General features: G+C 35.4%; 3 protein-coding genes across 14 annotated transcripts; 1 reads left to right on the plus strand and 2 right to left on the minus strand.

Moving 5' to 3' along the window:
* Nucleotides 1-147: 147 nt before the first annotated feature.
* On the plus strand, nt 148-12,712 carry LOC124221570 (mitochondrial 2-oxodicarboxylate carrier). 10 transcript variants are annotated; one of them, XM_046631736.2, is made up of 7 exons: nt 5,093-5,434; nt 6,202-6,584; nt 6,742-6,804; nt 7,191-7,490; nt 7,601-7,755; nt 7,842-7,985; nt 10,633-12,712. In XM_046631736.2, exons 2-6 carry the CDS (start codon nt 6,306-6,308, stop codon nt 7,960-7,962), a joined length of 918 nt encoding a protein of 305 aa, XP_046487692.1. In that variant the 5' UTR covers nt 5,093-5,434; nt 6,202-6,305; the 3' UTR covers nt 7,963-7,985; nt 10,633-12,712. The 10 variants fall into 10 exon arrangements, with proteins under 10 accessions (XP_046487686.1, XP_046487687.1, XP_046487689.1 ...); XM_046631729.2 differs by lacking the exon at nt 10,633-12,712 and adding an exon at nt 5,502-5,578 and having other exon boundaries at nt 5,094-5,434; nt 7,842-8,300; XM_046631734.1 differs by lacking the exons at nt 5,093-5,434; nt 10,633-12,712 and adding exons at nt 5,456-5,578; nt 5,672-5,747 and having other exon boundaries at nt 7,842-8,300.
* On the minus strand, nt 999-4,871 carry LOC124221565 (ectonucleoside triphosphate diphosphohydrolase 5). 3 transcript variants are annotated; one of them, XM_046631716.2, is made up of 3 exons: nt 4,351-4,871; nt 1,979-3,316; nt 999-1,805 (listed from the first exon to the last, which is right to left on the minus strand). In XM_046631716.2, exons 1-3 carry the CDS (start codon nt 4,369-4,371, stop codon nt 1,728-1,730), a joined length of 1,437 nt encoding a protein of 478 aa, XP_046487672.1. In that variant the 5' UTR covers nt 4,372-4,871; the 3' UTR covers nt 999-1,727. The 3 variants fall into 3 exon arrangements, with proteins under 3 accessions (XP_046487672.1, XP_046487673.1, XP_046487674.1); XM_046631717.2 differs by lacking the exon at nt 4,351-4,871 and adding an exon at nt 4,077-4,219; XM_046631718.1 differs by lacking the exon at nt 4,351-4,871 and adding an exon at nt 3,963-4,096.
* LOC124221575 (uncharacterized) lies at nt 9,064-11,176 on the minus strand. The gene is made up of 3 exons (XM_069136919.1): nt 10,904-11,176; nt 9,511-9,559; nt 9,064-9,228 (listed from the first exon to the last, which is right to left on the minus strand). The coding sequence occupies exons 1-3, from the start codon at nt 11,174-11,176 to the stop codon at nt 9,218-9,220; spliced, it is 333 nt and encodes a 110-aa protein (XP_068993020.1). The 3' UTR covers nt 9,064-9,217.
* Nucleotides 12,713-13,134: the final 422 nt, after the last annotated feature.

The following is a 13,134-nucleotide window of genomic DNA, read 5'->3' on the forward strand; positions in this document are numbered from 1 at the left end:
CAGCAGTGATATACTCTCTATTTATCATACTCCGAGACTCACAATGGGCAGCGTATGCGCCGCATACATCGCATACATCGTCACATTGACGGGTATTCTTTACACGTGTTGCGTACGTGCGGTGTTGCGATTCTATGCGTCCCATTGCAGACCGGGCCTTACGCATCCATTGAGAGTTTCGAGCATACGCACGGGGGGCGTTGACTGTTACTGGTGCGGCTACGTCGGCTACGTCGTGCGTTAGACGAAAAGAGGGCGAAACTAACCCTTGATATCGAGCAATCAGTCCTACGGCATTAAATATTTCCTGACAATGAATTTTCGGCACTACACTAATACTTTGTAAGAAAATATACTTCGTGACGCGAGGATGAGTCGCTTAATTTACGCATTTCGTTGATCTGAGCCGGTGGCTGCGACTCGAGCATCACTCGCGTTTGGACAGCGCGCGGGGAGTCACGTGGTCGGACTTGGACTTGTGTCGCGCAATTTAAGTCTGTTCAAACCGTAAGTATTCGAAGTGTGGTGCAGTGAAGTGAAAATAAGAAATTCCTGTTGGTCTGAAAAATTACCAAAGCCTGAGTCAAATAGTCAGCAAGTATCGTGTGGGTATATTTGCAATCTCTATTCTGGATTCAATTCCATCTTGGGATTGGTTTGTTTTTATCAATTAATGAGAGTCGACGACAGCTTATTCAACATATTTTTTAGACAATGTTAGCAAAGTAGTTTCTTGCTAAATGCAATCTAGCAATGCTAAACCTGTGTTGTGCTTGGAGGTTTTTTCTGTCGTATTTTTTTTTTATAAAATTCACAATCACAAAGCCTTTCCCAAAAGTATCGGTTTATAAATCGTGCAATACAGCTATGTATCATGTGATTTCATGAGCACGCTAATTCAAATATAATGTTTCGGCAACCATTTGTAAGAAGACGACTGTAACGTTCACTTTTCGATTTATAAGTGTTTTGAAAAAAATTACACAGGTGAAAACGTGTTTGCCTGTACAAATTTGGTAACTTTTTATTATTACTTTTTTAATACAATCAATCAGGAAGTAGTAACGTTTTACATAATACATTAACATAGATAATTTCACTTTTCCAAGACTTCGTACATACCGATGATCAATGTAATAACAGTTTACTTATGTTGCATATTTTCTTCTATAGTTTCTATTACTTAACTGGAACATAAGTAACGACCATTCGAAATGTGGTCAACAATCATAAAAATGCTTTGTCTATATCCTATACTATAACCTTTTTTAAAATTTCATAGGTAAATGGAATATGTGTTAAAATGTAGTGATATTTTTTTCAAGAAGGCACTGGGAATCGATGCATGTTGTCCACATAATTATATTTATACGTATAGTATATGTCAGTATATGATTTCAAATATATCAATCGTCATATTTACAAAATTGAGTTTATCTATAACTGCAGTAGTCTTGTTGAAAATATCATTAAAATTAATCTTTGTGCTACTTATATTGATTTCTTGTTTCAACATGTGCTTTAATTTCATAGATCACGAATCGTACCATTTCTTTCTCATTATAAAAGTTACGAATGGTGTATTGTAACAAAAAGTTACATTTACATTTTTGACTTACTTAAAATCTACCATGATAGTTCTCTCCTGGAGTACCAGCATATCACATACTATTGACACGTTGCAGAATTTTTTGCTATACAAATTTTTCATCTAATATGTAGACACGTCAGAGCCCATTCTGCAAAATGTTGAAAGCTGCCCCGAGAGCCCAGCTCAATTCGTGAGAATTAATTTTTTTGTACAACTGTAAATAAAAATAATCATTGGACTGACATGAGTAGTAACTTGTGAATAATGATGAACAGATGAATCAACATTTTTTTAAGCGGAATTATAATGTTCAAAGATTCAATGATAATTTCAAACAAAATGTGCATCGTACACAAAATATGCTGAAAAAATTTTGTACCAACTTACTTGTAATTTAGTTGCTGGTTGTAAATCAAAGCCATCTCGAAGTAAGACATAAATGAATGTCAAGTCCAAGCATATGAATGGTTGGTCGGTATTCGGATAGTCGCAGCTTTCTGTGGCTTGTTTCAAGAAAGTACCAACTGTAACAACTCCGCCAGCAAATGGGTCAATGAGTCCCACTTCCGTGGCTCGATCAAAGTAATACGAGAATGCCATAATTTCTCGGTTCTCTAATCCCAGTGGTTTGTTGACAATCGTGCCAACATAATTCCTGACAATTTGCAAACATTCCGCGAATCTCACAACTGGTCTGTCCTCGTCGACCCCACCAAAGTTTTCGGTCTTTACAACTTTATGGGTTCCATTGAGTGGACCTTTAACTACGTAATTTACTCCGCCGTAACTCCAGTCAGTGGATATTATAGGATTAATACATTCCGAACGTATCTCTACTTTAGATCCTGCAGAAGGGGTGTTATCCTCTATTTCTAGATTCTGGCCATATGTTAAAATTGCTTTCCTAGCTGCCATAAGCCCCATGCCTAAATAGCTATGAGTATAAATGCTTATATTATTGTTGAAGGCATTGATGGAAAATATATGCTTTTCTTGATCTTTAATATGATTGCTATCAGGTGCAAAAGTTACTTGTGTGGACCCACCACCCAAATCTAATGCTGCTACTGTGTTTTCATGACTTTGTGGCGTTAGACGATCTAGTAAAAAATTGACTGTGAACCAGGAAAATATTCCTTCATCAGTACCGTCCATTATGGATACTGAGTTTTTAGAAGTTAAGAAACCTGAATTTTGAAACACCTTTTCACATTCTTCAAGCAATTTGTTGGCTTTTTCTTTTGGTAATAGCCTTAAACCAGCCGTTGCTTTCATACTTAGGGGAGTATGTTGCCATTCTGATTTTGGTATAACAGTTTTGGCTTTGTTTATTAAAATTTCCAGAGATTCAGCACCTTTTGCTGGATTATCGGCAAAAGAACTCAGCCCTGGTTTTATCTGCTCAAATAATTCATCGTCCAGAATTAAATTTGAATTTATTATCGATTCGTGGAAACTAAAAGCCAGTACACGGCTTCCGGTTGAACCTGCATCGATAATCACCGCGTAAAACGGTTTCTGAAGATTAAGCGAAAACGCTAAACGATCTAAAGCTTTACTGCCCATCCTAACTGGTTTTAATCCCATGGATATCCCTATATAAACCAGAACAGCTATTCCAATTATAATTATCATTATAATGTTAGTCCTATTTGGGCGGTTCATGGTTTTCGTCGCGCGCGGTGCCGTGTAATGATTATTCGAGCTCCCATCTTGTGCTTCCAACTGAAACGACAAAACAATGAAGATTAATTGTGTATAGAGATACATCAACGATTATTCAATGTTAACACTATATTCTGAATACACTAACAATAATCTGCAAATCTAATAGGTAAAACGCAAGCATAGACTGCCGGAGCTTGCTTACAGATAACTGAGGCATTTGTACACACGACTCAGCAATGTTATTTCAGTCAAGTACAAATTAGGTGATTGCATAATCACTTAATTAGAATATGTATATCATAAGAACTTAATGATAACGTTCAATTAAAAGAACAAGTACGAAAATATCTGCCATCCATATTTACTATTTTACGAATCTCATATGATTTTTTTTTTTTTTTTTTATGTGATAGCAAAATTGAAATCTACAGAATGCACTTTGTTACGTTTAATCCACATTTCACAAAGCTAAATTATGAATTCAGGAAATTTATGTCCTATCTGATGCATGTAATTTTTTTTTTTTTTTTTTCGCAAAGATATCAGAGGTTTTGCTGAACTTTTTAGGTTATTAGACATGTTCGTAATCGACAAACACGTTGTTTCACTTATTACTCTTGCATGTAGCAATATTTTCGATAAAAAACCTTGAAATTGCAATCTCGTTTAAAATTCGCAAGCAATCGGAACACGAATTACATACCTGAGATAAGACACAAATAAGGTATCAATGATATTACGATCCTTTGATAAAGATTTACAATGTTCATTCCACAAACGGTATTATTGTATGCAAATTTGATTGTGTGACACTTACGAGTGTGTATTGCATTTAGTAAAGGCAAAGTCAATGAATATATGTAAAGTAAAGGAACATCGGTACACGCGGTATGCTGGAAACGTCAGGCATCGTTACGTTTACAGTTTCGTCCGTCGAATGCCACGTCACATGATATAGATACCGTAAATGACGGAACGTACTATACATTTAAATATATGAAACTTGTTGTTCGTGGAAATTTTTTATTTTTATTTTTCTCCCCACAACAATCCAATTTGTACGTACCGATGAAATTGATCAAAAAACATACCTTTCTTTTCCTCATTTCCATTGTAGCGGTAAATATGTATTACTATTGTAAGTAAATTTGTTGCAGAGTCCCAATAAGATCGTAAAGTGATCGGTTAACGCGTCAAGACCTTTGACGTTCTCACGCGACGACACGATGTTTTAAGACGAGTATTTACTTGACGAGAGTCGAACAGTTATTCAGGTGAAAATGACCGAATATATAGATAGAGATGCCATGGAACGATAACGTTCAAGGTTTATTTGCATCTGTCTAAAGAGAATCGTAAATTTATTCCCACAAAAACCCGACGCGATTTATAAACGCCAATTGGCATGCAGTTATTGTAACTGCAGGAAATTGACTTTGACAGTCCACCTTAGATAATTTCACCTATATCTAGTATTTGTTATTGGACAATAGAAAGTCGTCTGATCGTGCTGACTGCTTATTCAGCTGTAGCTTATTATGCACTAGCCGCGTATCGTCAGTTCATTTTTCACGAACGTCGTTGCGAATTTGCTGCTTCACCGTTACGCAACACTGCGCGTAATCTTTTCAAATGATAGCGCAATTACATGTACTATCTAGCACGTAGATATGGGATAGAGATCTATTACCATCTATGAGATAGTACGTACAACCGGCGAGCAGTGATCGTGACTTGACAAATTGTATAAACGTGTATATGTTTCGTGTCACAAACACGTGTTACGCGCTGATAAAAAAAGTAAAGGCGATTCGAATATTATCTCTGCATGTTCAAATATTTAAAAATCTTCCCAATAGCGCCACGGACGACGACCATAAATCTTGCATTAGAAAAAAGTTATACGTATATGATTTCAAAAATAGATTTCGGTTTCTCACGAACGGGGTTTGAAACAAATAGCCGAAGTCGAGATTCTCCGCGACCCAGTGATCATGAGTAGCTAAGCCAACGGCATAGCTGGAATTCTCAATTTGGATGCCCTCGATTATCGCTTATACTATTCCTGGCTGTCGGTGCTTCAGTGATCGTAAATTTTATAATACAGAAATATATATAATAATTTTGAATTAAGAGCTCCCGCATACTTTCACGATTTGGAAATGAAACTGAAGGGTAACTAGTTGTTTCGTCTCACATAAATGTTTCAACATCTTCGATGTAGCTGGTGGCTGTATTTCAGGATGATGATTGATCGCGACGAAATTTCAACGCAATCGACGTAGTTTTGACCACAGAAAAGAAGCACTTTGAATCGCCGTAATATTTTACATTTCATAAAATTCTAATTCCGCTGATTTATATTGATATACGCATCTCTGCTATAACCTACAACCGATTACTAAATTCTAGCTGGTCCGAGATCCTCTATGTATTATCGTAAAGAATATTTCAGTGATTACACGAAAAACCGCCTTGAAAAAATCAAGTAAGAAACAAATAATCGAAGTATTGGATATCATAGGAACTATGTGATCAGCTCCGCGTAATCTGTGCGGTTACATTTTTTGTTTGCTTTTACATTGATAAGATTTATGCCTTACACAACAAGTCTGAATCTAACATTACTGTTTGTTGGGGATTTGGCAATATGCGTAGAGCTGAATACTATATACTAATTGACGGTTAAGTTGACAATTTTGATTTAGGCATTATTGAATTTTTTTTCCACGACAACTTGTACGATTGTTTACATACAAGCAAAGCTTTCATTTGTAATATTGTATTTATTCTCGGGTTACTCAACAATGCAATTTACGTAGCTATCGTTTTACTTGTTGGACAGGCGTCTTTAGATGAATATCATTGACGTGTACGTTCTAGATTTTCTTCTCTTCCTTTTTTTTGCTTCAACTATGAACATTGTTAATTTTTTGTTTCAGTATCAGGATCTGATATACGTGTGGATACCGCAAAGAATTGTGGCAAGCTTTAAAAAATTCGCAATTTGCCAGAATCATTCAACCGAAGGAAAGTAATTGTGAAAATGGTACAGCAAAGCGAAGGACCAGGCCTTCTCAAGCAGGCCGCTATTCAAATCGGTGCTGGGGGTTCGGCAGGTTTTGTAGAAGTATGTATAATGCATCCGATGGATCTAGTCAAGACACGCTTTCAGCTACAAGTCAAACCCACTGCCGCAGACCCGACATATTATACTGGGATTGTGGATTGTATGAAAAAAATGTATGTGAGCGAAGGTTTCGGTGCTTATTGGAAGGGAATTATACCCCCCATCATTGTTGAAACACCGAAAAGAGCTGTGAAGGTGAGCAGATGACGCTATTTGTTGCGCTACTTATTTCAGCCTCACACTGATATTTAGATTTGTTGGAAGTAATCATTTATCAAAAACAAATGACTGTTTTTTTTTTCTATTAAGGAATCTACTCGCATGTTTTATAAAAACCCATTCTTTCTCGTAGTTTTTTACCTTCGAGCAGTACAAACAATTCTTCCTGTTTGGGGCAAGCAGTCCGACACCATTAGTAAGTTCCAAATATATTGATACTTGGTTTGCATGTAATACGTTACTTATTATCCAACTTTAAGCGGTATGTCTGACAATTTCAATCAGGTTCATAGGCTGTGAGAAATTTAATTGTTAACAATGAAACTCTAGGATTTTCATAGTTCTACTTAGCTTTGGATTTCTCTACCTACAGGACCAATGAAAATGGACATGGAAAGAATCTAACATGCTCAAACCCACTAAGATCCCTGAACCTTTCCACTTGAAAAGGTGTCCTGCTTATAAGTATGTTAGTTATCACAGATATGTGATTGTCATCAACTATGACTGTACTTAAATTGCTAATAAAAAGTTCATAAGGTTGGTCGAGGCAGAATTCAAGTCGAGTAATTCATGTTTTAGACATTTTCATGCGCTGGATTTTTTGCCGGGGTTACAGAGGGTGCATTGGTGAACCCTTTCGAAGTTATAAAGGTTCAGTTGCAATCAAATCGTAAGAAAATGAAGGAAAGCCCATCAACCATTTTAGTTACCAAGGAAATAATACGAACCAAAGGCTTGGGTTTAAATGGTCTGTATAAAGGCCTTAGTGCCACCGTTTTGAGGAATGCAGTTTTCAACTCCGTTTACTTTGGATTCTATCATTCTGTCAAAAGCTATATACCACTGAACAATGATCCTTGGCTGGAATTCTTTACAAAGGTGATCGTATAACAGACAATATTCACTTACCGTTTTTGCACTGTTATAGACTAGGCATAGCCATATTGAAAAATAAAATTTTGATGATTGATCTGTTTTTATCAATATAGGTTGGCATAGGATTTACTTCCGGAACTTTAGCATCGTGTTTAAATATTCCATTCGATGTCGCAAAAAGTCGCATACAAGGACCACAGCCCCAACCAGATAGAGTGAAATACAAAGGAACGTTTAGGACTATTGCCATAGTGTACCGTGAAGAGGGGTCTGTATTTCATTAGTTTATCTTTCATGTAAGGAACTGACGATGCATTTCCCCAACTGTAATAAAATACATGTTCAATATTACAGATTCCGAGCATTGTATAAAGGTTTGCTACCCAAAGTAGTGCGATTGGGACCTGGTGGAGCTATAATGCTTGTGGTCTATGATTACATGCATCACTTCCTCACACACAAATTCGCAAATTAAAAGGAATATTGAGGATTATGACTGTAAGAAATCAAAGTTTACCAAAGATTTCCTTTGTATGGATTGGCCACTCAAGCTTCGAGTGACTTGTTATTTTGCCTACGAGAATCATGTAGATTAAATTATTTCTCAGAGTAGTGGATCTGATTCATTTTATTCTACTTGAGCAAGATGATAGATAACTAATTTCTAGACCTGTGATTTAAGTGACGCATTTTCATTAAACATACTGTAACGTAACATTAAATATATCGGCTTTCAATATTTTGAAACTAACGGAGTAAAAAATATTTCACGATGTATATTAAGGATGCAGATAAAGAAACCGTGGATTTGAAGTGTCATTTAATACACATTATATTACAAGTGCTCCATACCATAAAAATTCATTACAACCAGCTTTAGCATAGACACAGATATTACAATTAATTCTATAACAAACCCCCGAGAGCTGTAAAAACGCTTACTTACATTCGTCTCGCAAATATTACATCAAAGGTGTCGTCTTACATGGGGATTACAAAATTTTTCCCAAAAGTTAAGTTGACTACATGTAATTATTCTATACTTGAACGACAGTTCAATTTTGGGAAAATATTACAAAAGTATGTAAAGTTTGAGATAAAACAAGACGACTCCTTCTGTGCAAATGTTGCCGGACAATTTTACTTCATACTGCAGCAAGCTCCATTTTCACTCAATCGTTGTAGAAGGGTGTAGCTGAAACTCAAATCACCAATCGATGAAAAATATACTGTTGAATATTGATTACCTTTAGCCATTTGGAATTACAATATATTCTCATGTTTATAAAAATTGTAAATGGGCAAGTCTCGTGTTGCCAAGTTTCAAAATTTTATGCAATGATAAAAAAAAAAATGTTCTTATCAGCGTTTCATACACATAATATTCAGGATACTGAGCGTTTATGATAATAATAACAATAAGCAATTCTTTTAAAATGAAGTTATCAATGCAGTCGGCACTGTGCAGTGAGAGTACTCAAGAGGCAATGTACGTTAGATTGTTCGGTTTCTCTACAATGTACATTAGGTTTGTATTTTCATGCTTTTCAGATAGCAGAAAGTTAATTAATTTGCATTGTTTTTTTTCCAATACTTGTCAAGTTTTTATAATCTTAAGTATGTTTAGTTTTACATAAGAATCATGTCGATACTCATACTCAACCTGTGGACATGTTGAAATTAATTCAATACTCAATAGGTCCAACCGCAGCTCCGATAATCCAAACTTGTTATGCATGGACTGTAACCAATCCCAAATAATGAATGATGCAAATCGGACACAAAATATCAGACTAGCGAGGCATAGGCCAGTTAAAACCATAACAATTTGTTAGTGTACGGAAATGGTTATGAAAGCATAAAATTGGTAGTGTCAAATCTTTGCACGTTGAATGAAATTTTTCTGCTTCAAATCTTCAACGAATATATTTCAGTAGTATACTCATCATTTTTCAAGTTTCTTAATAATGCTCAGTTTGAACTGGCAAACAACGCCTCGCTAGAAAATTGCATCGACGCCCACCTTTTAATAATTTCCCCAACAGCCGTGTGAACTCTGCCAAGCCACTGTTCTGCAAAAGTAAACATTTTTTACACTCTCGGAGGAAGATTATAGCGTACAACTAGAATTAATTCTATCCGGCGAAATATAAAGTTAGTTCCGTAAAATTTACTGAAGTATTTACACAAAAACAATATGCCAAACAACAGATTTCTTATGTTACGATGTTGTACTTATATTTTATGATATTAACTTGACAGTTATATTATTTTTTAATGTCAATTGTCTTGTTTTGTTGTTACTGCTTTCTGAACAAGCAATAGCAAAATGCTCAGTAATTAATAATAACATTCTACTTCTAGGTACTGATACAAAATTGAAAACAAAAAAGCATGTAACATATATCAGTCCAACTGATCGGGTCGATATTTTATAGTATGACCTTTCAACTATACATCTTGAAATTGATAGTTTCTTCATATACCCATGGATTTCTCATTGAATTAGAGAAATTTAATATCTGGTTTTCGAACGAATATATCACTTTTGGATATTGGTTTTTAGTTTTGACGATCCAGCAAGCTAGTGAGAATAACTTGTCATGACATATTATTCACTCCGACATCGAGTTCAGACTATTCATATGACAAATAGAGCAAAATTCCAGAGAAACTTTTTTAGAATTCACGTGTAAGCAGATACCAGCATCTTTAAACTCCTCAAGTATGTTTGAGTCGTCGTACAGATTAGTTAAAGTATCCACATTATTTGAGGTGTTGTTTAAAATTTCATCAAAATTTGTGAAATTATCATAAACATTTCCACTCAAGCTTGACCATCCAGATGCATCTGTATTTGACACATCGACGTCGATTAATTCATCCAAATTACTTAGAGGTGAAGTTAAAGAAGCTTGTTTCTCAAAACCCAGTAAAATATCATCGCCAAATATTGAACCATTACAACTTTCTATGTTTTCATGATTTTCATCCCCGCTTATGTCTCCGTGATTAGACTTAGGAGATACAACTCTTTGAGTCGTAGGAATAGTGTAAGTGTGATCAAGTTCTGAATTTGATAGTACATCATTTGTAGATAATTGTCTTTTTGTAATGCCTTGTAGTAACCGTTGGTTTTTTCCAGGTGTACAATTTGCATTTGCTGCTAATTGTTCCAGAGTCGACTTACTGCCGAGCGACATTTCTCGCCCACTTTTGGAATCTCTATTAATCGACGCTTTGCTTAGTCCTTCGTTCATTGATTGCAACAACGCTGTAATGTTGGTCTTGTTTTTCAAGAGGCATCTGAGATAAGTGACTTCGCCCTTTAATTTCTTTATGTCAATATCCTGTTTCTGTATGACGTTAACCAAACTTTTACTCTTTTGCTGATAAAACGAAAGTTTATTTTCTACCTGTTCCAAGTGTTTCTTCTTCCGTATTCTGTTTTCTCTGGCTGCTTGAGCGTTTTTGTTCATACACGGCCTCTTCGAATGGCTCCGGCCGCCTCTCATCGTCACGTCCAACGAGCTCGACGACCTGTTCGCCTTTTTCAATGTTTTACAATTATCTTCGTCGTAATCGTCAAACTTCTCGTTACTTGAGTACGAATGCTTATACCTCCTGCGCCGGTAATCTTCGTCCGAAGAACTTTCGCTCGCGATATCGTAACGTTTTCCCGACGACATTTTGGTCCGCCCAAAAACTATGTATATTTACTGCGGCCAGGGAATATTTATTCCAGAATATGACAAATAGCTAGAGATTTTTTCTAACAATTCTCCCAAATACTAGTGTAATGTGATTCTCACGTTTAATCGTCATGAAAATGAAATTACTTCGAACTAAATTGACATTTTAACCGGCTTATAATGGAAAAACAGCAGGATCCTACTACGTTCGTAATTGGACAGACATATTTGCTATAATGCTGATCTCTGTTCCAGCAGGCCTGACATTGACCCAATACACCCTATATAATGGGGAAATTTCGTTTTACAGTTGGCAACGCAATATGGCTGTCTTCACTTCGTGGAATTCAAATGTTATGGAATATACTAGATATTTGCATTAGTGTTATGCCAATCGCTCTTACTGACAAGTATGTAAATGAATCTGTAATTTTCAGTATGATTTTCGCGGAACCTTCAGATCAGGCAACAACGCTTGAGGGAACAAGCATAGATACGTCGACGTCGTCGATTCAAAGGCTGTAAATCTGCTGGATCACCGATCAGATCAATTGTCAATCACAATTTTTCCATTCCATTTTCGCCGGCGATAGGTAAGGAAAATGTGCTAAATTATTTTTGCAGTTGGTTTGCAAAAGTGCATACAGGGTTTGCCTGTCGTAAGGCGCTAATATTTCAGTCTTCTCATTTCTGGACCTTTTTTACTGACCGAAGATGTCTTTGGAAATTCTTATACACCGCAATTATTACATTTTACTGCAATAGATTGTTTCAGTAGAAATTGGTACCACCCATGGACATATTTTCGCATGTAATCGGTATTTATAGCGTGATTGTAATCTTGGCTTTTTGTCACTAATAAATTTACTTGGTATAACGAGTGAACTTGTGAATGCCACTAAGCGTTGGTAATTCGAAAAGAGGAGGTTGCCAGCTGTGCAAGCAACACATTTTCTATCGTCTCACTTACGAAAATAAAAGAAATTAAACACATAGGTAGCATATGGTTTTGATAATTTTCTTCACAAACTATAATGAAACTTATATTAAAGCGTTTGACAAATAATGTTTTTAATTAAATCCAAGTTTTGTTAAATAAAACAGAGTAATAATGATCTCCCTTAAATGGTAATCACAAATTATAAAATTAAAAATATCTAAATTCTGTACAGAAAATGATGAATATTGAAAAATGCATAAGCTAATAGCAAAATTGCTAAATCAACTCTACAAGTCTAACCAATTCTAAAATTTTAGAATTGAATTTGCATTAAATCCCGTTTAACAAACGTAATAGTCCGATCTTGAAGATGGTTTTATATTTCTAGAATAATCCAAATTTCACGAAATCAAGTTTCTTCTATCAGCTATATGTGGACGATAAACAATGGTATTAAAAAATTTTGATCGTCACGATCATGGAGGAAGTCAGATTAATAATAAGTCTTAATTGGGTAAATAGTGCTCATTTCCATAAGGAATTGACAAGTAGTTGCAATAGATTGTAATCGCGAATCTTGCATCTTCCTGTGGTTTTGAAACAAAAAATCAAAAAATATTCTGTAATTTGCTATACAAGTCCGAAAAAGTGATGTCAAAAGATATGGTTAAGGGTGGAAAAAAACCATCATTGAAGAAGTGCATAAAATTTGTTAGTCAGACAAAGCAAGTTTTTACTTGACAAAGCTATATAAAAAGAGTGAAATTAAAAACAATTGATTTGATGTCAGGAAGTAGAAACGCGGTGGATTAACGACTGCCAACAGTAATATACGGTTCCGCTTGTAGTTTGTTACAAAATTTATGCGGACTTGTGCAATAGAATTTTCCTATTTTGACAGTAAATATAATACTAGTGAATATGATCAATTCCTCAATAAATACTTGCAGAATTCTATTGCACGTCACTTCCACATGAACTGGAACTGAATATATTTTAGAGGAAATATGTTAAG

This window comes from Neodiprion pinetum, chromosome 6 (genome assembly GCF_021155775.2).
Source record: "Neodiprion pinetum isolate iyNeoPine1 chromosome 6, iyNeoPine1.2, whole genome shotgun sequence".
Classification (NCBI taxonomy): domain Eukaryota; kingdom Metazoa; phylum Arthropoda; class Insecta; order Hymenoptera; family Diprionidae; genus Neodiprion; species Neodiprion pinetum.